This window comes from Pongo pygmaeus, chromosome 9 (genome assembly GCF_028885625.2).
Source record: "Pongo pygmaeus isolate AG05252 chromosome 9, NHGRI_mPonPyg2-v2.0_pri, whole genome shotgun sequence".
Lineage (NCBI taxonomy): Eukaryota > Metazoa > Chordata > Mammalia > Primates > Hominidae > Pongo > Pongo pygmaeus.
Window position 1 is genome coordinate 76,929,044 of NC_072382.2, and position 24,233 is coordinate 76,953,276.

At 36.8% G+C, this 24,233-nt stretch overlaps 1 protein-coding gene across 3 annotated transcripts in view; it reads left to right on the forward strand.

The window, feature by feature from the left end:
• The window catches only part of UVRAG (UV radiation resistance associated), a 330,142-nt gene that overhangs the window by 175,618 nt on the left and 130,291 nt on the right, over positions 1-24,233 (forward strand). For all 3 annotated transcript variants that reach the window (XM_054439837.1, XM_063672095.1, XM_063672094.1), the window contains exons 9-11: positions 15,923-16,007; positions 19,467-19,554; positions 20,751-20,811. In XM_054439837.1, the coding sequence (XP_054295812.1) occupies positions 15,923-16,007; positions 19,467-19,554; positions 20,751-20,811 (234 nt within the window). The remainder of the gene's footprint in view (positions 1-15,922; positions 16,008-19,466; positions 19,555-20,750; positions 20,812-24,233) is intronic.

The following is a 24,233-nucleotide window of genomic DNA, read 5'->3' on the forward strand; positions in this document are numbered from 1 at the left end:
TAAAAATCAATTTTAATGAGGTATATTTTATAATCAAATTAATCAATTTAAAATACACAGTTTGATGAGTTTAACTAATGTATTCAGGCAGGTAACCACCACCACAATCAATGATAACATTTCTTTTTTTTTTTTTTTTTTTTTTTTATTGCCATGAGTAAGATTTTTTTTTTTTTTTTTTTTTTTTTTCTTGTAAACAGCTTTTTGGCCTCATTGTAGTCAGTTCCTTCCTCCATCGTTTGACCACTAGCAATTACTGATGTGCTTTCTGATACCATTTTCCTTTTCTAGCATTTCATATGAATGGAATCATACAATATATACTTTTTATATCTGGCTCTTTTTCACTTAGCATAGTAGCTTTGGGATTTATGTGGTTGTATGTGTCAGGAATTCATCTTTTCATTGCTGAGTAGTATTCACTGTATGTACATACAATTTGTTTATACTTTTACCTGTTGATGGCCGTTGGGTTTGTTTCCAGTTTTGAATTATTATGGATAAAGCTGCAGTAGATATTCAAGTATAAGCCCTTGCGTGGGTATATTCTCTTGGTTAAATATTAATAACTAGGTGTGGGATTGCTGGGGTACAGTAAATGTGTGTTGAACTTTTTAAAAAACTAGCAAGCTGTTATGCATTTTCAACTAGGAATGTATGAGAGTTTCACTTCATCCACATCTAAACATTAATTTTAGATTTTAGCCATGTCAGTGGGTATGTAATGGTTTCTCGTTGTTTTAATTTGTATTTCCCTGATAACTAATGTGGCTGAGCATCTTTTCTTGTGCTTATCTGTTACCTGTCTCTTTCCTCTGATGAAATGTCTGTTTAGATCTTTCATCTGTTTTTTGGAAAGTGGTGAAGGGGGATGGATGGTAACCTTATTATTAAGTTGTAAGAGTTCTTTTTATATTCTGGATATGTTCTTTATCAAATATATGCCTTACATATTTTTTCTTCCCCATCTTAACAGTGTATTTTGAGTTTATTCATCATTTTTTTAAAACTTTATTCTTTTTTTTCCTTTTTTTTGAGGTGGGGTCTCACTCTTTTGCCCAGGTTGGAGTGCACTGGTGTCATCTCAGTCCACTGCAACTTTCTGGGTTCAAGCGACTCTCCTGTCTCAGCCTCCTCAGTAGCTAGGATTATAGGCGTGTACCACCACGCCTGGCTAATTTTTCAATTTTTAGCAGAGATGTGGTTTCACCATGTTGTCCAGCCTGGTCTTGAACTCGAGACCCCAAGTGATCTGCCTACCTCCCAAAGTGCTAGGATTACAGGCGTGAGCTACCATGCCTGGCCACTTCTGGAACTTTCTTTGTGTTTGTTCACCGTCTGCATTGTGGCCTGGAAACACTCCGCATGTAGTGATTTGGAGCCATTATAGGGCTCACGTTTCTTGTTTTCCTTCTCTCAGGAATCATTATACTAGGCTGCCTCTTATCGTCTGAAAACTGTTGTTACATGTAATTTTGTATGACTTTCTAGTTGTTTACAGTGGGAGGAAAATCTGATGTCTGTTATTCCATCAGTCAGAAATAGAAGTCTTTTTCCTTTGCTTTTTTACCTCTATACTTGCTTTTATGAGAACACACTTTATTCATCTCTCCTTGGTTTAGTTCTTTTGGTTCTTCAAAGACATGCTCAAATACTACCTCTCCTTGAGGCTTTTTTCTCCCTCAAATAAAAGTTTCCTGCTCCTTCTTCTGTGTCCCCATAGTGTTTTGATGTCGTCTTATCGTCCCACTTAGTTGGTAAGCCCTTTCAGGGCAGGGACTTTGCATTTTTATGGTATCCTTCTCAGTGCCCAACATTGAGGCCCTCAGTGAGTATTACACAGCATGAATCTTTGAGGGGCTTTCATATAGGTAATGTACCATTAAATGTAGTATATGAATTATTTAACCTTATTTTATTTGTTGCATCCTTTTGTGGTTTCCTGTTTAGTTTTCGGTGTATTTCACATAGTTGACATTGGTGGATAAATGAGACATAATAGGAAACAGAAAACCTACTGTGGCAAGAGTGTATTTGGAATGTGAATAAAGTAAGTCATTTTTAGCAGGTTTTAAAGTTTTGACCTATATGAAATATAGTTTACATTACAAAGAATAATTTTATAAATATGATTTTTCTTCATTTCAGTAACAGAATGCCTTGTTTCACGCCTCCTTCATTGTTTACCAGCTGTGTAACCTTGTCCAATAACTTAGTGTTATCTCTACAATGGGGTTAATAGTAATACTTAAAACTGTGTCTCACTGAGTTTTAACAGGCTTCCAAGTTCTGCTGATGTTTCTGGTCTGTGAACCACATTTTGTGTAGCAAGAATATGTGTGATATGATGATCAGATGAGTTATGAAAATGAAATGGTCTTATAAAAATAGGAGCAAAACACCATGTTTTATTCCTGTGTCATACTCTGGTGGGTTTCTGTACCTTTAAGATAAAAGTCTCAGCTCAAGATGACTTACAAAGGCCTCCAATGGCTCACTTCAATCTGAATGCTTCAACCACATAGAACTCTTTTAGTTACTTAAGTATGCTTTGTTCTATCTTACCTGCATTCAGGCCTTTGCCTAAATGTTGTTTTCACCAGGAAACCATCACTGGCTCCCTTCTCTTTCTCCTCCCACCCCTAGGTTAAATGTACTACCGTGTGTTTCCATAGCACCCTATATTTTTCCATGATAGCACTTTGCTTATTAGTCTATCTCCTTCTCTAGACAGATTCTGAGGGCAGGCACTGTTCAAGGACTACATTAAATACTCATATCTTTTAGGCATTGTATAATACCTGGGATATAGTACACATAGAATAAATATTTGTTGAATGAAAGCATCATACTTATGCTTATTGGTGTCATGTCGTGGGTATCATTGCTAAAGAAAGACTTCTCTAACTTCTAGTTTATCATTCATGTGGGAAGACTGATATTCTTATGAGAAAGACTGCAGAAAAAGTGTATGTTGTTTGGCAGTGATAAGTATCTGCATTCCAATACAACTTGCATATTGACATTTATAAATGAGAGTCAAAAGGAATAATGCCATTTAAAATCATGAAGCATTATGATAAAGTCCATTTGTCTTTGTTAGAATGGCCCCAAATAAATAGACAGTTGTTTTGTACATACAAGGCCTGCTTCAAAAGATTTCATCTTCTGTGAAAAGACACGTTTCTTACAGTGCTTTGGAAGTACCATCAACTTTTACTGTACTCACATTGCCTGCTATCTGTGGCATATATTTCTGCATATCTTACCTTTTTTAAGATCATTTACTTTCAAAATGAAAAGACTATAAGATTTTAAAGGGTTTAGGGACTTTTGACCTTTTCTAGTAAGAGTAATAATAGTAGCAATAATGTATCCAGTACAGTGCTTATTACTATAAATATGTGATATTGTTTAATCACTACAATAACTTTATGAGGTAGATGCTATTATTATTTACCTTTTATAGCTGAGGAAACTATGTCAGTTTCAGAGAGATTAAGTAACTTACTTAAATTCATGTAGATAATGAGAGGTGATGTTGAGATTAAAATTTATTGATTCCAACTCTCAATCACTGAATAATACTACATTTTTATAACTAGCATGATGTATAAAACCAGAGGAGATATATTATTCTAGAATATGGTAAAAAGATAGGGAGATATAGTTCTTTAACTGTTTCTGGTTGTATATTTGCCTGTTAGGATAGAAAGAGGTCCCAGGATGTCTATCCTTAGATTATAAGCAAATGAACATCTAAACAGTGATATCTATACCATTTACAAGACTGAGGTTTAATAATAATTGCTCATATTTAGAGAATATGAGCTTGTATTTATATTTTATAGAACGCAAGCCGGTATTAATTGCTCTTATATAGAGAATATTAGTGCCAGGAAATGTCATGTTTTCTATTCTTTACCTAATTTTGTCCTAATAGTCCTATACATTAAAGATACTATTATTATCCTTCTAATAATAAAGATACTACATATTAGTACCCAGTTTGCAGATGAGGATGATTTGTCCAAAGCCACAAGTTATGTGCCCAAAGCCACATACATAGCAAGTTATGGCGGAGCCTGTGTTCAGAGTTACTGCTGCCTAACTGTGCTGCGAAGGGAGATTATAGAATTTTATAGATATCTCTTCTAGTATTTTAATTCTGACAGCCAAGTCAGTTGCACATTCTTGAATCTCTGTTTTATCATGGAGAGAAAGAATGGTGATCTTCAAGTTAAATATGTATTTGTCATGGTGGGTCACAATTGTTGATTTTTAACACCGACTTTGTACTTCAAGTGCCATTTTCTCACTTTTATATATGTTTTTGAGATGAGAATTACTTTGTATTCCCCTGGACTATTAGAATCCTTAGAAGGTTAGGATCTAATGTTGATACTTTGATTCCTAACATAAGTAGGAGAAAGAGTGCTGCTGCTGGCTTCACTCTTATTCCCATTGCGAATGTTTGTGGGCTGTGGTGATCGGCACTGGGGAGTGGGAAAGAGGGGGATGGCTGGATACAGATAACCACATTTATTTACTAGCATAACCTGGTCTACTTTTTGGGGACCTGTGTTCTTCATAGTGGTTGTGCTAGGTAACCAGATACATACTTATTCTTCAATATTCTGTTCTAAACATATACTATTATATGCTCGTGTTGAACATTATTCTTGTACAGTTACATGAATGTACTATTTAATGAATCTTGAGCCAAGTTAAAATATTTTAGAAGCACCATAGTCACTGGTATTTGCTCAACAAAGGTGAAAAAGGTATTTTTCTCTTGCATTTGCAGCTTTGATTTAGTTTGCTAGGGAGTAGTGAAATGATTTGCTGATATGAATATTACGAGTGGGTTCTTATATATTGTGACTGGCACTTGGTGCTTATCTAGGTACTTGGTTCTGAGTCCAAGAGCTCAGTTAGGATATAAAGTCAGTAATATATCATATTTAATTGTGACTTTGCTACTGATTCTTCTGAATGACCACAAAGGAATTATTTACCGTCTGCATCTTTTTACACATCTGTTCAGTAAGGATAGCTGCTAATAATACTGACATAGGAATTAATTTGTGTAAACATTTGGAAGAAACCAGGTGCTTATATTTTTGTCCATGAAAATCCATTGAGGCAGGATGATTTATTGGAAAGTGCCAAAAAGACAATTTTTATCCACACTGCTGACTTGCTGAGTGGTCACATAACTCCAAAGGGCCTCATTACTTCACACTCGTACGTTTCCCTTCCTATCCCTCAAAGGCAGTGGTTCTCAACTTGTGGTCTATGGCAACTTCCAGCTGGGTCATGAGCTGATCTTTTCAGTATTAATGTTTATTAGTGTATATATTTTCATTTCTGGAAGGTATTAGTAGTTTAACTTAGGATGTTTAATAAAAACCAGATTTCCCCTCAGTAACTCAAGCCAAGTAGTCTTCCCATTAATGAATTCTGTGTTGCTTTACAGGGTCTTTTGTCCTGACACAACCCCCAAATCTTTGAAAAGCAACACTCTATCAAAATTAGTTTGCTGGAAACTTAGCTCAAAAAATGGTATGAAATGTTGGTTTTACGGAAATGTGTTCAGTAGAATGTAGGTTTCTTATTGTATTAGTCCGTTTTTGCATCACTATAAAGAAATACCTGATGCTGGGTAATTTATATAGAAAAGAAGTTTAACTGGCTTACAGTTTTGCAGGCTGTACAGGAAGCATGATGCCAACATCTGCTCCAGGTGAGGGCCTCAGGAAGCTTACGATCATGGTGGAAGGTGAAGCCAATGCAGGCGTATCACGTGGTGAAAGTGGAAGTGAGGGGGCGGGGAGAATTGCGGTACTCTTTTAGACAACCAGGTCTCCTGTGAACTACCAAAGCAAGAACTCACTATCACCAAGGGGATGGCATTAAGCCATTTGTGAGGGATCCACCCCCGTGTTCCAGTACTTCCCATTATTCCTCCGCTCCAACATTGAGGATCACATTTCAACACAAGATTTGGAGGAGCACACGTCCATACCATATCACTTATAAACAAATGTTGACAAAAACCCAAGAATACTTCAGTGGTGCCTGGGAAGTGGTATTAACTTTATAAAAGGAGAGTTCTCCAAACTTTGTAGGAAGAAGCTACTTTTTAATACAATTACTTTCTTGATAGTAAGGATAACCATACAGTTAAAAAGTGCTTATACAAAAGTTCTTATATTTGATCCTTAAAGCATCTCTGAAAGCTAAGTAGGGCAGATGTTACCCTCATTGTATATGTGAGGTACTGGGAAGTTAAATGACTTGGCCAGGAACACACAGACAATTAGGAGCAAAGTTGAGATGTGGACCCAAATTCAGCACAGATTTCAACTCTAAATTCTGTGCCTTTCTCAGTATTCCATACTACCTAAAACTTTGGAAAACATTCATTTGAATCCCACATAAATCACATGAAGTAGATAACTTTTATTGAAATCCTGTAACATGCCAGATATTTTAGTTTTGGTATATTATTAATTCTTAAAATAGTCTTAAGATATCATTTTTACCCTCTTTTCCCAAATGAGGAAAATTAGGGCTCAGAGACACTTCCCTGAGGTCCCAATTAAGTGACAGATCCAAATTCAAACATTGGTTTCTCTTACTCCAAAGCCTGTCTTGTTTCCACCAAACAAAACATCATTACTGCTTTCTCTAGTATGTGTCCAGGTCAATTCACAGCTTGCTGTTTTTCTATTTGGCTTGTGAGGTGTTAGCTAGAGAACTTTGTTTTGCTTTGTTCCTTTTTATTATAGTATGACTGAAGTGAATTTTCTCCAAAGATTGCTTTGATTTGGGTTTGCCATTTTCCAAGTTTGTCCTTAGACAGGTCACTCAACCTTTTTGAGCTTATTTCCTCTGCATAAACAAAACAAAACAAAAAATTCTGAATTATACAGTCAAGATTTCTTTCAGCTCTATTAAGATTTTGGTTATCTCAGAAAGGTAGGACTGGTGGAAATGATGGTGATCTGTTCACCTTTTTTAATGCATCTCTTTATTATTGTTATTATTATAAGTTTAATGCTGATGATATATTTTCCAGCATTTTATAAAAGTTTTTTTTGTTTTGTTTTGTTTTGTTTTAAAAATCTTTGACCCAAGTGTGTCTATGACTGTTGCCTGTTTAATATGAAAAGCCGTTTGGTGGGAATGACCTATTAGAATTCTGTAACTAGCCATACTTTTCTCCTATTTTACTTTGGCAATTAAGAGCAAAAGCAAACACATTATTTTGGTAGCAGTGAATAGGAGAGGTCAGATATGTCAGATTTCGTTGCTGAGATTTGGGGAAATAAATTACCTTTGGTAATTTCAGTGAATAAAAAGTTGTTGCCAAAATAAATATTTTATGTGAAGTTTCCATCAACTGTAATAGTTTCTTATTGTCATTTTGAAAAACAAAACAAAACAAAAAAAAAACAGAGTAATTAAGGTGACCTACATATGTAGTTTGTTCTATTTAATTAGCTTCTGCTTGGTTAGTAAATTACTGTGTCCTTTTGGTCTGCATCTCAGATAAAAGAAGACTCACACAGTATATTTAAATTGATACTTTAATTTCTATCAAAAGGTCATAGGTTTCTATTTGAAGTTGTAAATACATTATTAAATCTTGCATAACAATTTTTTCCTTTTCTTAGGTCATACAGTTACTTATGAAAAGTTATTTCTCAGTTTTTAAACTCAAAATATATTTATTTGAAATGATGGCAAAATTTAAATTTTATTAGTTTATATGTATTCTGATTTTTTAAATAACCATCTGACAGAACTTCTTAAATAGGCTTCTTCAAAATTATTAATATCTAACTTTCAAAAAAATGTCTGGACCTGAGGACAGATTCTCCCTAGGATTTATGCTATTAGCAATAAAAGCCAGACAACTTGTGGCAGGGGTATCTCGGGGGAAGAGGTAGGTAAATACGAGTCCTGAGCAAACTTCTGATTTTATTTCAATTTCCATGTAAGTATAGTAATTTATTCCAGTAATGTGTTATTTGGTTGTAGGAATGGCAAACTGTCATATTTTAATCTCTCTTTCCCATGGGAGGTATAGATGTGTAGAAATGTGCCACCTGACACAATTGTATATTGGTTTGTCATAATTTTTTCTCCACTTACTCTCAAAATGCACTGGAAGTAACATTTACAAAAAAAATACATTTACATTTAGGTGGTTGAACATAGAAGTAAAAAGAGAGCATATGACTTGTAAAGGAAGTAGAAGGAGCATTGATTTTTATTTTTCTGCATATATGCCTTTGTCAATTCATTTATTCATAATTTGTGGAACACTTTCAAAGAACCAGACATTGCGATTAGAATCAACATGGCAGGTGTGATAAATATGTAACAGAAGTATATAGAGGGTACTGTAGGAACACAGAATATAAACATATGAAAATCAGAACAACAGGTAAAGAAGGTGACACACTGAGCCTAGAAGAATATATAGTATTGTTCTAACTAGGGGGAGAAAGTGAGACTTTCCAGGTAAAGGGAGCAGTTTATAGAGAGGCATGGAAGTAGCTTAGGGAATTGTGAGCAATTCCAGTAAAGCTTACTGGGGGCAGGCACAATAATGCAAATGTTAAAAATGAAATTCTCCCCATTTTACAGATGAGGAGCATGAAGTTCAGAGAAGTTGAAACTTGTCTGGAGTCTTGAAAGTAGCATGGGTAGGATTTCAACCTAGATCTTTCTGATTCATAAGTCCATGGGCTTTCTAAATACATTTCACTGCCTTCCATAGGATCTGCTTATTGTTCTTAAGAACTAATATTAGCTCTGACCTCAGCTGTCAAGCCAATTGGGTAGAGGTATGACAGGCATCGTTTGTTTTACATTGCCTGTTAATAAGGAAGCCTATCAGTTCTTTAAGGGGAGAAATAAAAATACTCTCTTAGCACTAAATGCAGAGAATAATTTAGTTTCTTATGTGCAATATATTACATATCATAATGAAATAAAGTCAGTTGTAATTTTGCAAAAGTTACAGCAAGAAATATCTGTTAACCCTTGAGAAAGGCAGCATCATAAATCATAGTATAAAAAAGGCATTTCTGCAGGGAGGAAAGCTAAAGTACTCCAAGTATATTGCTTTTTGGTCATCTGACTTAATGTAGAAAACCCAGAAGAATGACAATTTATTGGTTTTAACTGTAATTTTGACAGGAGCTGGCCATTGGCCAGTCTCAGACCAAACTCTGGTGAGAGAGAACCAAGAGTCTGTGTTTTGTTTTGTTGCTGGAAGCAAGATTCATAGTCTTTAGCTATTATATTTATAGGAGCCAACATTGACATTTTGCTATTAAAATTATATTGCCTGACTTGTGTTCTTGCTGAACAGAGAGGCTATCTGATTTAACAGAGTAGAACATTGATATATGCCTGGACAGGGCCAAAGCAGTTTTGGAAGATGGTAAACCAAGCTCCGGCATTTGTGTTCCCTGTCTCCCAATGACCTATTGATGTGATAATAAATATACATGTATAAAGAATGAAACCATAGTAATGGTGGAAACAAAAGAGGTTGTCATTGGGATAGCAAAGGTTTTGGCACAGTTCTCAAAGATACAAAGTAGATAGGACTGTTTTGATGAATAAACTAAAGTAGAGAAAAACTGCAGCCTAGAACACAAATGGAAATGGCTGCAGGTAGGGTTCCTGATAGAACCATCAGAGGCTTCAAGCTTGGAATTTGCCAGTATTGAGATCAAGAATTAACTAGAGCAATAATCAGGGTAGTTGAGCCTGTTGGCCCATTCTCCTTCTTGTGTGCATTTGGAGCAGCTTTCTATAACATTTGCTGTAGCTGCTTTCTAAACATAATGGATTCCTGACCTGGTTAGGTCCCATGGTATAAGTGTTTGACATGGTAGAAAGTTGCAGTAGAACCTAAAGCATCTGGACTTTTATAGCCAACCCAGAGGAAAACATGAAAGACAACTCTACTCAGGAGTGAAATACCTACCCCAAATAAAATCCCAGTGTGAAGCTCCCTTGACAGTTGCAGTAATTTGAAGTAAAAGTATACCTTCTCCCAGCATATATACCCAGAAGGAAAGCCTAATTGTCAACAGGGCCAGCTCACTTATACTAATGGCACTAAGGGGTGAGGCCTTTTATGGAAATAAATCTCATAGCTCCAGAGGAAACCTATGCCAGTTGTCTATACTAATCAATCTAATCACTTATTCATGGGTTTGAAAGGAGCACTAAGGATCATCAGATATTTGAGGAAAACAGCATGAATGAGACCAAGTTGAATAAACAGAATAGCTGACCCAAAATAAACAGACAATACAAAGAATGGAGAACTTTTAAAAAATCAAATTAATATCCTCAGATTTTCCTTCCAGCCTCTGCCTAAGATGTAGGTGGAAGGAGTTTCACTTCCACCCTGAGAATAAAGAAAAAAAACACTGGATAATGTACAAAGTCATAACTTTTCTTAAATCTATCGGAAAACTAGGATCTCAAGGCAACCAAGTAGCTTGAGTATAAGGAAAGACAGACAACCTCCAAGGAGAGGTAGGATGTGAGCACTGATTACTAATGGCAGAGCATGGGAAGAAGTTGGGGGCTGCTGTGTAATAAGGTAAAATAATTGAGCTAAAGCTTTTAACAAATCGTTAATGACCAAGTGTAGACTAGTATGTGACTACGGCAGATATAAGGCAGTTTTTACCAGCTTGCAGTTTCTTCTGCATAGACCTCTATTCGATATTCACAAGAAAAATTGAGGACAGGTTAGGAAATCTTTGTTCTTCTGCAGGTAATGTGTCTTTTTTCTGTGGATGCCTTGGATATTTTCTCTTCATTTCTGGTTTTCAGCAGTTTGAATATAATGGTCTAGGGGTGTGGTGGAGCAAGAAGGAGGGAGGAAGGGAATATGTGTGTTTTCAGGTGGATCACCTGAGGTCAGGAGTTCAAGACCAGCCTGGCCAACATGGTGAAACCCCATTTCTACTAAAAATACAAAAATTAGCCAGACATGGTGGCAAATGCCTATAATCCCAGCTACTGGGGAGACTGAGGCAGGAGAATTGCTTGAACCCAAGAGGCAGAGGTTGCAGTGAGCTGAGATAGCACCACTGCGCTCCATCCTGGGTGACAGAGCAAGACTCTGCCTCAGAGGGGAAAAAAAAAAAGATAGTCAACTTTCTAAGGCAAAAATAATGGTGTTTGTGGGCTTATAGCATACATAAAGTAAAATGTATGAAGAATTTGAAAACTGGGAAAAGGAAGAATTGAAAGTATACTTTTTTCAGTTTTTTTTTAATTTGTTTGTTTTTTGAGACAGAGTCTCGCTCTGTCACCCAGGATGGAGTGCAGTGGTGCAATCTCGGCTCACTGCAACCTCCACCTCCCGGATTCAAGCAATTCTCTTCCTCAGCCTCCTGAGTAGCTGGGATTACAGGCGCACACCACTACACCTGGCTAATTTTTGTATTTTTAGTAGAGACGGGGTTTCACTATGTTGGTCAGGCTGGTCTCGAACTGCTGACCTTGTGATCTACCCGCCTTGGCCTCCCAAAGTGCTGGGATTACAGGTGTGAGCCACTGTGCCCAGCCATATTTTTAGTTTTTTATGCTCTACTTGAAGTGGTATAATATTACAAGTTGAAAATTTCTAATCAGAAAATCTGAAAGCCAAAATATTCCAGAATTTAAAACTTTTTGGGTGCCAACATGATGCTCAAAGGAAGTGCTCTTTGGAGCATTTCAGATTTCAGATTTTAGGGTTTAGGTTGTTGAACCAGTACGTATAATGCAAATATTCCAAAATCTGAAGAAAAAGTTAAATCTAAAACACTTCCCATCCCAAGCATTTCGGATAAGGTACGCTCAACTTGTTTTTGAAGGTAGACTATGCTTAATTAAAAATATATTTTGTGAACTCCTGGGCAACCAATAAACATTTTTAAAGAGATTAAAAGATAAGCCAATAGTGAAGAAAAATGAAATACTGAAAAATACTCAATCCAATAGCATTTAAAAAGAGAGAGAAAGGAACAAAGAAGAGATGGAACATACTGAAAACAGCTAGCAAAATGGTAGATTTTAATCATAGCAATGTTTATATTAGGTGTAAGTAGTCTGAATATTCTAGTTACAAAAGAGATTGTCCAGATTTGATTTACAACAAAACAAAAAACAAGACCCAAATAAATACTGTCTACAATAAATCCACTTTGAATATAAAGGTAGATATATTCCCAGGTGTGGTGGCTCACATGTGTAGTCCTAGCACTTTGGGAGGCCAAAGCAGGAGGATTGCTTGAAGCCAGGAGTTCGAGACCAGCCTGGGCAACATGGTGAGACTCCATCAACACACACAAAAAAACTTAAAAATTCACCAGGCATGATGGCATGCACCTGTAGTCCTAGCTACTTGGGAGGCTGAGACAGGAGGATTGCTTGAGTCGAGGAGTTGGAGGCTGCAGTAAGGTGAGATTACACCACTGCACACTGCAGCATAGCCTGGGCAACAGAGTGAGACCCTGTCTCTTAAAAAAAAAAGAAAAAAAAAGTTAGATAGATTAAAAGTTAAAGGATGGAAAAAGATGTACCATGAGAAATAATAGTCAAAAGAAAACTGTAGTGTCTATATTAATATCTGGCAAAGTAGACTTCAAAACAAGGATTACTACCTGGAATAAAGAGGGATATTACATTTTGGTGAAGAGGTCAGTTCACCAAAAGACATAACAATTCTAAATATGTGTGAACATAGCAATATTGTTTTAATATAGATAAAGCAAAAATTGATAGAATTGAAAGGAGAAATAAGCAAATGCACAATTATAGTTAGAAACCACAACACTCATCCTCAGTGATAAAGACAAGTTAGAGAGAAAATCAGTTAAAAGACATTACTATCAATTTTCTTCACCTAATTGATAGCGTACCACTCCACTGAACACTAGCAGAATCTGCATTTCTTTCAAGTGTATGTGGAACATTCAGTTAGACTATTTGGTACCATAAAACAAACAAATACAAAATAATTAAAATCGTACAAAGTATGTTTTCTCACCAAAACAGAATAAACTAGAAGTTACTAACAGAAAAATATCTGGAAAATCCCAAATATTTCACAACTACACAATATATATATAATAAACCATGAGTCAAAGAAGAAATCACAAGAAAATTGGAAAGTATTTTGAAATGAATGAAAATGAAAATACAACATTTGAAGTTTGAGGTAAATTTATAGCATTTGATGCCAATATTAGAAAAGAAGGTCTCCAGTCAATAATCTAAGCTTGTACCTTAGAAAAGAGGAGCAAATTAACTAAACCCAAGTCAAATAGAAGGAAGGAAATAATAAAGGCCACTAATCAGTGAAATTGGAAACTGAAAGAGTAGAGGATATCAATGAAACCAAAAGGTAGTTCCTTGAAAAGATCACTAAAATTGATAAGCCTGTAGCCATAGTAACTAAGTAAAAAGAGAGAAAATACAAATTACAATATCAGGAATGAGAGGGCACATCACTACAGATCCTACAGAAATTAAGATTATAATGTAGTATTTTAAAAAATATGATGGCGGCATCTCACAAGGACTTTAGAGGCAGGTTGAAGAGCATCCCACTGGTTGAATCTGGGATCACTTAAGCACCAAATAATTATGTACAGTAATCAGTTATAAATCATTGAAAAATAAAAACAAGTTAATGATTCTGTACTGATAATGGAGAGTTAATAGAGAAGATGGGGGGGCTTCTGCTTAGAGAAGAATGCTGAGTGCTGACTGATAATTATGGAGGAATTACTGAAGTTGGAATATTATTTTTCAGCATTTTTAGTAAAGATTGATTTAAACAGAAACCATTAATCAAGCTCATTCTAGGGAGAAATTTATATGAGAAGCAGGACGTATGCATGCTCTTAAACATGGACATCATTGCTTCCAGATGTGATACCCTTAGAAGGACACAACATCAGTCATGTAGTATTCAGGTTGGTAATATAAAACCTGAACAACCCCTGTAGAGCTTGAGTATACCATTGCATCAGTATTATTACTTATTTTGAAGTGACTTTTAAAATTTAGGTTGAGTTTTCTGGAGTATCTTCAAATACTTAGTTCTTCTCTATCTGAGCCTAAATAACCCAAACTGCTTCAGTTTTATTCCAGAGCCCACTCCTATGGAACCAATAAGCTGTATTACCTTTCATAGAGAAATGAATGTGGTATGTTACATTTTGTTAGCTGGTTAGGATATATTTTTTTAAATTTCCTTTCTACCACATTGCAAGGAATTTTCTTGAGGGGAGGTCATGTAGTAACATATTCTAGAGTCTTCTGAACTGAGGAGGGGGACACTCATTTGTGTTTTGAAGCCCAGATCTGTCTTTGGTCCCTATTTGTGGTCTCGTTAACACTGTTTGAGTTGAGGCAGCCTAAATTATCTGGGATGAAGAATGATACTGCACGTTTCTCTAGTGGTAGAAGAATTCATATACTTTCTGATGAAGTGTGTGGGGGTAGAGGATGTCAACCTAAATGTCTTAAAAAATCACTAAGGTGAAGATTTGGGAAGGAGTTATATTGTGGGCTAAAAAGTTAAGTTGTGTTCCTTGGTTAAATTCTATTGGGGTGAGAGTTCCCAACTTACTGGTTGGTATTCATAGTACGTTGAAAGAGAAGAGAAGGGTGCTTAAATATGTTGGGAAGGCCGGGCACTGTAGCTCACACCTGTAATCCTAGTTCTTTGGGAGGCCACGGCAGGCAGATGGCTTGAGCTCAGGAGTTCAAGATCAGCCTGGACAACATGGTGAAACCCTATCTTTACAAAAAAATACAAAAATTATTTGGGCACTGTGACATGTGTCTGTTGTCCCAGCTACTCAGGAGGCTGAGGCAGGAGGATCACCGCAGCTTGGGGAAGTTGAGGCTACATTTAGCTGTCATCATGCCACTGTATTCCAGCTTGGGTGACAGAAACCCTGTCTAAAAAAAAAGAAAAAAAGAATTGAGGTATGAGGGTATCATTTAAAATGTGAAATATTCCTGTAATTCACATTCATGGAGTTAAATTTTATACAGCTATAACTCAGGCTATCTGTCATCATGTAAAAATAGTTGAAAAATCAGAATACACATTTCCTATACACTGCGATTTTCACTAAAATACTGATTTTTTTTTTTTTTTGGAGACAGAGTCTCGTTCTGTTGCCCAGGCTGGAGTGCAGTGTCATGATCTTGGCTCACTGCAACCTCCACCTCCCAGGTTCAAGCGATTTCCAGCTAATTTTTGTATTTTTAGTAGAGGTGGTGTTTCACCATGTTAGCCAGGCTGGTCTCGAACTCCTGACCTCAAGTGATCTGCCAGTCTTGGCCTCCCAAAGTGCTGGGATTACAGGCATGAACCACAGCACCTGGCCTAAAATAATGATATTTATGAGGAAGATTACAGTTCATAAAAACTCCTTTATTTATGAACTATATTTTAGTAGTCAAAATACAGGTACTTTTTTACTCTTTTTTAAAATATACTTTCAGTAATGTTATTCTGTAGCATTTTTGGTTGGAAAGGAATTAACCACTCATTTTTTTAAAGTGAAGTCTGAATTTTGATATCTTATCAATTGCTGACCATCTTTCTCAGTCATTAATTGAGAAATATCTATAGGCAGAGAGTCTAGGCGTATACTCTTAGGCTACTGCCAGAGGCTGGACTTATGTGAAAATTGGACCAGTAGGGAAGTTTATTCTAGCTACTCTCCCTAGAAGATCTCTGTACTCAACCCACTTTCTCTCTTTTTATTTCCCTCTCACAGTCAGGGATTTGGCTTGGCCTCTTTGGTTGTGATTGAGTAATCCTATGTTACATATGGAATTGTCCCCTTCCTTTTCTTTCTAGGAAGTGCATTTTCAGCTGAGCACCTCAAACTTCAACTCCAGAAGGAATCCCTAAATGAGCTGAGGAAGGAGTGTACTGCAAAAAGGTAAATGCACACTGAGAAGAATTGCTGTGAGTGTGGAGTTCACCGTGAGGATAGATTTGAAAAAGTAGCATTCTTTAAAGCTGCTGGTATTAATTTATAGTCCATATACCTCAGTACCACATTTGTTTATTCAACACATATTCATTAATTAAGCACCTACTGTGTGTCATGCACCGTGCCAGAGGTCAGTTATGAAAGCTCCTAGTATGTAGTTAGAAACATGAACACTATTTGAGTTTCTCAGGCCACAGCATCATGGTTTAATGTTTGAATTTCTTCCTTCTGTCTTCTACATGCGGTTTAGCTTATAGGTTTTTTTTCAATAATTTTTTCAGATTTACTCCTGCTTCTTGTTAGCTCATTTGGATTACTTCAGCAACTAGATTATCTCTCTAACATCAGTCTCTTCATCTTTCCAGATTGTTCTCCATGCTACGATCAGACCTCTCCTCTTAAAATACCATTTTTACCTTATTTTTTATCTTCTTTTTTTTAATGTGGAGAAACATTTCATTCATTCATTCATTCATTCATTCATTCATTCATTCATAGACAGGGTCTCACTCTGTCACCCAGGCTGGAGTGCAGTGGTACAGTCATAGCTCACTATGGCCTCGAACTTCTGGCCTCAAGTGATCCTCCACCTCAACCTCCCAAAGTGCTGGGATTACAGGTGTGAGCCATCAGGCCTGGCATTTTTATCTTCTTAATATGGTGATCCTTTTGCTTAACTTTCAAATAGCCTGTAATAAATTGGCACCTTGCAACTGTAGTTAATTTTAGTCGCTCTCCCAACATTCATTTAACAAATGCCAATAGTTTTTCTCTTCATTTTTTCCAACATATGCTTAATTCATTGGTACCTCTGTTCTTTTGCTCATCTTCACTTGCTTTTCCTGGAAAGTCCATCCATCTTGCACTTTTCTTCAAAAAACTTTAGCAGTTGGGGATTCAAAAATGCTAGACCGGCTGGGCGCAGTGGCTCACACCTGTAATCCCAGCACTTTGGGAGGCCGAGGCGGGCAGATCATGAGATCAGGAGATCGAGACCATCCTGGCTAACACGGTGAAACCCTGTCTCTACTAAAAATACAAAAAATTAGCCAGGTGTGGTGGCGGACGCCTATAGTCCCAGCTACTAAGGAGGCTGAGGCAGGAGAATGGCGTGAGCCTGGGCGGAGGAGCTTGCAGTGAGCTGAGATGGTGCCACTGCACTCCAGCCTGAGTGACAGAGCGAGGCGCCATCTTAAAAAAAAAAAAAAAGTGCTAGACCTATAAAAAACCGTAGAGATTATCTATTCTAATTCTCTCAATTTGCAGATAGGAAGGCAATGCTCTGGTAAGTTACTGTTTATTCAACTCACTAGCAAAGCCAGGACTAGATCCCATTGTCTTCAGTGCTGTTTTAGATAAGAAAAAAACCAGTGATTTTCATACTGTTACACACCGCTCAATACAACGCTTTTAACATTAGATTCTCCAGCAGATCCTCACTGCATGTCTTAGAATTTAGTTCAATTCTCACTCTGTCTTCCTGCAAATAGTATCAGATCCCACAGAATTAAGGACTCATTCCCACAAGACTGCCTCACCACATCAGATGCCATTTGGCAAGCCCCAGGTTGTGACCTGTGCTTCTGATTGACCTGCTTTAAATAGAGGTTCCCATAACCCACTCCTTGGATTCGATTAATTTGCTAGAGCAGCTCACAGAACTCAGAGAAACATTTACTTAACCCTTACTGGTTTATTATAAAGGACGTTACAAAAGATACAGATGAACAAGATGGAAGAGATGCATAGGGCAAGGTATGGGAGGAGGGAGCATGGAGCTTCCATGCCCTGTCTGTGCACATCAATCTCCAGACACCGTCAGTCTGGAAGCTCATTAAATCTTGTTGTGCAAGAGTTTGTATAGGTCTCAATCTCCAGCCCTCTTCTCAGAGTTTGGTGGGTGGGGAAGAAAGTCCAACCTTCTAATCTCTTGGTCTTTCTAGTGACCAGTTCCATCCTGAGGCTGTCTAGGAGCCCCTGCCTTAAGTCATCTAATTAGCATAAACTGTGGTGTGATCAAAAGGGGCTCATAATGAATAGCAAAAGACACTCTTATCACTCAGGAAATTCCAAGGTTTTTAGGTGCTCTGTAATAAGAACTGGGGGCAAAGACCATACATATGTCATGTTATACTTTGACCTACAGTTTCTCCTAAATTCCTTTTGTCTTAAATTCTTGACACAGTTGATCAGGCAACTTACTTTACAGGTATTTTATCTATTGATCATGTTTCTTAAGTCATGCAAGAAAAGAGCTGGTGCCAGGCATGGTGTCTCATGCCTGTGATCCCAGCACTTTGGGAGGCTGAGACAGGCAGATAGCTTGAGCCTACAAGTTTGAGACCAGCCTGGGCAACATGGTGAAACACTGTCTCTACAAAAAATACAAAAATTAGCTAGGCATGGTTGAGCATACCTGTAGTCTCAGCTTCTCAGGAAGCTGAGGTGGGAGGATCACCTGAGCCTGGGAAGGTCGAGGCTGCAATGAGCCAAGATCGTGCCACTGTACTCCAGCCTGAGTGTTAAAGTGAGACCCCGTCTCAAAAAAAAAAAAAAAAGAGAGAAGGGATAATTTCATACTATAGCTTTTTATTTGTTGTTTTTACTTTTTTTCTTACAGTCCAACATGTTGGTTTTTGAGGTAATTATAATATGTAATTGTGAGTGAAATATAGAATACTTTTTGAGGAAATACCATCCAGATCTTTCTTGAAATCAAATTGGCCTCATTAAATTGACTGTGAAATCTTGGTCAGATTACTCAGACTCTCTAAATATTGTTTCCTTGTTTATAAATAGATATAACAATATCAACCTACTAGAGTTGTTAGAATAACTAAATAAGGCCATTTGTAGATGCCTAGTGAATGATTATTTGTACCCTTCACATTTCTTTTTTTCAAAGACAGGGTCTTGCTCTGGTGCCTAGGCTGGAGTGCAGTGGCATGATCAGGGCTCACTGCAGCTTCAACCTCCCAGACCCCAGCAGTCCTTCTACATCAGCCTCCCAAGTAGCTGGAACCACAGATATATGCCACCAAGCCAGGCTAATTTTTTTATTTTTGTAGAGACGGGGTCTCCCTATATTGCCCAGGCTGGTCTTGAACTCCTGGGCCTCCCAAAGTGCTGGGATTATGGGAGTGAGCCACCACTCCCAGCCCCGTTTACATTTCTTAGCATGGTACTAATCACACACAGTAGCACTCAGTATATAGTTAGCTTCATTGATACTATTTGGAGATAGGTCAAGACTTACGGTAGCTATTATTTATGCTTCTACTTCTGAGTTTCTGTGGCCTGTTACAGACGGTATAATCTTTCTTTGCATTAATTGTATGGAAATAAATGTTACAAAGCATGCAAGCATGTATTTTTTAATAAATGTATTTTTTCTTTCCTCATTAGAGAACTCTTTTTGAAGACTAATGCTCAGTTGACAATTCGTTGCAGGCAATTACTCTCTGAGCTTTCCTACATTTACCCTATTGATTTGGTAAGTTTCAAATTTTCTGAAAATATTTTTCTTTCTGAAAAGATGATTTCCGTATGAAATTTCCTCTCAATGAAAAAACTTATTGCTTTAGGCTTAATCATATGCTCTGTCATGATTCATTCAGGAGCTAGTATCTATTTAAAACATAGATTTAGACTTGTTTGGCCTTAGGTTCTACTATTTCATTTACATCACTTTGGTGGTGGGATGCGCTCATTATCTGAAAGACTGCCAAATTATTTTTGGTTTCTTTAGGATCTTTTTACTTAACCACATTATCCATTATCACCACTTCTTTTTTTTTTTTTTTGAAACGGAGTTTCGCTCTGTCACCCAGGCTGGAGTGCAGTGATGTGATCTTGGCTCACTGAAAGCTCTGCCTCCCGGATTCACGCCATTCTCCTGCCTCAGCCTCCCGAGTAGCTGGGACTACAGGCGCCCGCCACCACGACGCCCGGCTAATTTTTTTGTATTTTTAGTAGAGACAGGGTTTCACCATGTTAGCCAGGATGGTCTCGATCTCCTGACCTCGTGATCCACCCGCCTCAGCCTCCCAAAGTGCTTGCATATCAGGTGTGAGCCACTGCACCCTGCCCATTATCACCATTTCTGACATATACATGCAAATATATGTGCACTGCTTTAAAAATATGATTGATAATTTTCATTTATTAGTGTTACTTAAGATATTCCTGGGGTAACTGTCAGGCTGTTACGTTTTTGAGCCTAGTTTCTTAGAATGAATGAAAAAAGGAAAACTTTAATAAAATTGATTAGGATTATTTTTCAGAGAACTAAATCTGCTAAATTTGATAGTTTTCTTTTTAATGAAAAGTTGTTTAAAAGACTAATTTTCAGAGAAGAAAGCTAATAGGATTTGAGTTTGCTTATAGAATCTTATTAAACCATTTATATATGTGAATGAAACAAGGATATTTTTATGATGATAATTTTACATGGCTTTTTCCTTGGACATGATGTCTTAAATGTTATTATAGAAAATTTCAAGTATATGTAAATGTAGGGAGAGAGTAGAATGAATCACCATGTATACATCATCCAGCTTCAACAATTATGATAATACTTGGAGTTTAGAACAGTGTTTTGAGTCAGCACCAACCTGCTGATTTCTTTGAGATTTAACTTAGAGTTTGTTTGCTTTATTTATTAATTTTATTCTTTAATTAAATTCACAGAATGAACATAAGGATTACTTTGTATGCGGTGTCAAGTTGCCTAATTCTGAGGACTTCCAAGGTATTTTATTTTTTATTTCGAAGATTTGTTATATATTAATATATGGAAATAGAATATCTTGAAATGCTGGTTGCCTAGCACTTTATCCAAAAGAATTTTTGGATCTTCTGTCCTTCCCAATTGCAAGTATGTATGTCAGACTCCTTGATGGGAGATAGAATGTTAGGTCTGATCATAGAAAAATAATTACTGAATCTTATATTAGAAATTTAAAAGAAAATAGTTTTTAAATGGGCTTTAAGCAAATTAGACAGTCAGGTTCTTAAGAATACAAATAATCGCCCTTCCTTTTGGTTTGATTTTTATGAAAAATTTGTGTGTGGTTGGGAGCAGAGGAACAGCAAACAAAATCTGTTCTGTTATTATTTAGAAAGTCATATTACTGCTGACCTGAAAAGTACTTGAAAATTTAATTTTGTGAAGTTTCCATTACCACAGGCTTAATTTGTTATACTATCATTTCTGTTATCTTTTAACTAAAAATAAATAAATAAATTACATTAAAGGTATTATAGAATGTGATCCTTAGTAATTTCTATATTTTAAAATCTTTTGTTTTTCCTGCTCACTTTGCAAATATTCCAAAGAATTTATTTTCTTTGGCATATCAGTGATTATTTTTATTGTTGGCAAAGTGGGTTCTTTTCCCTTAGCCTAAACAATGCTTTGAGGTCTACTAAGTATCTTTATAGATTATTCCCAAAGCCAGCATTTTATCTATTGAGAAGTTACTAAAGAAGAGAGCATTGCTAGTTTTGATCAGGACTTTCATTTTCCTATAAAGAAGCTGTTGTTATTGGTGATCATTTAACATCTAAGAGTGTTTTGTTACCCTGTTGGGCCCTTACCTGTAAGTACTTTGGATGTGATAAAAGGAGAGTGATAAACCAGGAATTGGAAAACCTATGTTCAAGTCCTGATTGCCCCTCTATAAACCATGTAATTTGGAACAAGTCATGTAACCTTTGAGTTGATTTCCTAATTGATTGAATGAACTATTAATTTATGCCCTACCTGTCTTATATGATTGTTGTGAAAAATAAGTGAGGTATACCAGTAGCTATAAATGCATAAGATTTTGCCTAATCTTTAATACTCACAAAAACAAACAAAGGGATCCTGTAAGGAAAATGGTATTCAGTGACTTGCTTGAGGCCACAAAACTAGGTAATAATATAGCTGGGATTTGTCTTGTTTCCATTTCATAGTGCTCCCTCAGATATCAGTAAGACACTCATAAAAATGTGTTTTGATGTTAATTTTAGGCAAAGTTGTGGTATCTTGAAGCCCATGGCGCATCATTTTCCTCATTTATTCATTTAGTAAACATATTGAGTACTCTTGTCCCATACCAGTTTCCTGGGATACAGAACATTATTCATTGAAAAAAATGTTCATTGAACACCTAAATGCCAGGCACATGATGCAGAAGGTAAACATGTTCTCTCCTTCCATGGAGCTTATTGGGGGAGACAGCCAATAAACAAGAAAATAAGTAACTAGCAAGTATTTAATAAAGGAATATGCTATCCCAGAGAATGGAAGAAACTGCTTTAGATAAAGCAGTCAGAGAAGACCTCTCTAAGGAGAAGTATAAAATTGAAGGCTAAAAGGAGCCAACTATGCTACAGCTGGGGAAAGAGCATTTCTAGGAGAAAGGTCACCAAGTACAAAGGCGATGATGAAGGAGGAATGGGCTTGGCATCTCTCAAAAACTCAGGGTTGGGGGAATGTGAGAAAAGACTTGTATTTTGGGTAAATCATGTAATCTTTCAGCTTAATTTCTTATAAAATAAGATATCTATATCTGTAATTTCTTGTGATGATTGAATGAAATCACATTTGAAAAAGCTTTTCATATAGGAAGTACTCAATAAATGTAATTGGAATTAGTTGCAAAAGAGAGAGGAAGGAAGGACAGTAAAGACCACACGTGTGTAGCTGGAGCATAGTGAGCGAGGGAAGAGCTAGAAGAGGTAGGAGAGGGCAGCCAGGGCCTTGAGGTCACTATAAGGAGTTGATATTTTATTCTCGAGGAAGTAGGAAATGCCTGAGGGACTTCAAGAAGCAGGATGGCATGAGCTGAGTTAGGCTTTTCAAAGTCACTCTGGCTGCTAAATACAGAATGATTTGAAGGGGGCAGTCAGGGAAGCAGGAATATCAGGAGTGGTGGTCTGATTACTCTGAGATGTGTCTTGATTCTATTTTGTTTTCTTTGAAATTCCTTGTCTCCTAGTTTTTCATAGCTTTTATAGTTATCTACACTTACAATGCCCAACAAGCTGAATACAGTCTTCCTACCCTTTAATAAATTAGTGTAGCTTTTTAGTGCAGTTGTTGAAAAACAAAATGTGAGATAAAATGAAATAAATGTTTAATTTTACTCTAAGGTCGTATTCATTCCCCATGATCCTTAGGAATCAGAAATTTTAAGAAGCACATGCAGTAATATTGGACTTTAAAAATCTTACGTTGGCCGGGTGCGGTGGCTCACGCCTGTAATTCCAGCACTTTGGGAGGCTGAAGTGCGCAGATCATTTGAGGTCAAGAGTTTGAGACCAGCCTGACCAATATGGTGAAACACTGTTTCTACTAAAAATACAAAAAATCAGCTGGATGTGATGGCACACACCTGTAATCTCAGCTACTTGGGAGGCTGAGGCACGAGAATCACTTGAACCCAGAGGCAAAGGTTGCAATGATCTAAGATTGCACCACTGCACTCCAGCCTGAGCGACAGAGTGAGACTCTGTCTAAAAACAGAAACAAACAAACAAAATCTTATGTTAGTATCCTGCAAGGCACTTCCATTTACTAAATGTATTGAGTGTTCTGTGTATGTCATCCACGGTGCCAGGTGTTGAGGGTGTAAGAGATGGTTAAGACATTGATCCTGCCTCAGTGAGATTATAGTCCAGTTGAGGATGTCAGATTTGTAATCAAGATAGTCAATAAGTATTTATTGAATTCATACTCTGTGTCAGGCACTTAGAAGTTTATAGCAGGTACATGGTACTCAAAAAAGTGAGAATAATCACTTCTATCAGGAGGGGATCAGGAAAACTTTTATAGAGAAGATGATTTCAATATCTTAAAATGATATTTTCCAGTAGAAAAAAGAGTAAGAAGACATTTTAGGCTGGGTGAGTAGAAATATAGTAACATACGCTGGGCATGGTGGCTCATGCCTGTAATCCTAGCACTTTGGGAGACTGAGGTGGGAGGATTGCTTGCGACCAGGAGTTTGAGGCTGTAGTGAGCTATGATTTTGCCACTGCACTCCAGTCTAGGTGACAGAGTGAGAACCCATTTCAAAATAGAAAATAAGAAAGGGAAAGAAATATGATAACATGGAACATCATGATGTTCTCACATTTACCCTAATTCTCACAACTGGGAGAATTAATTCCATCTGTAAGGAA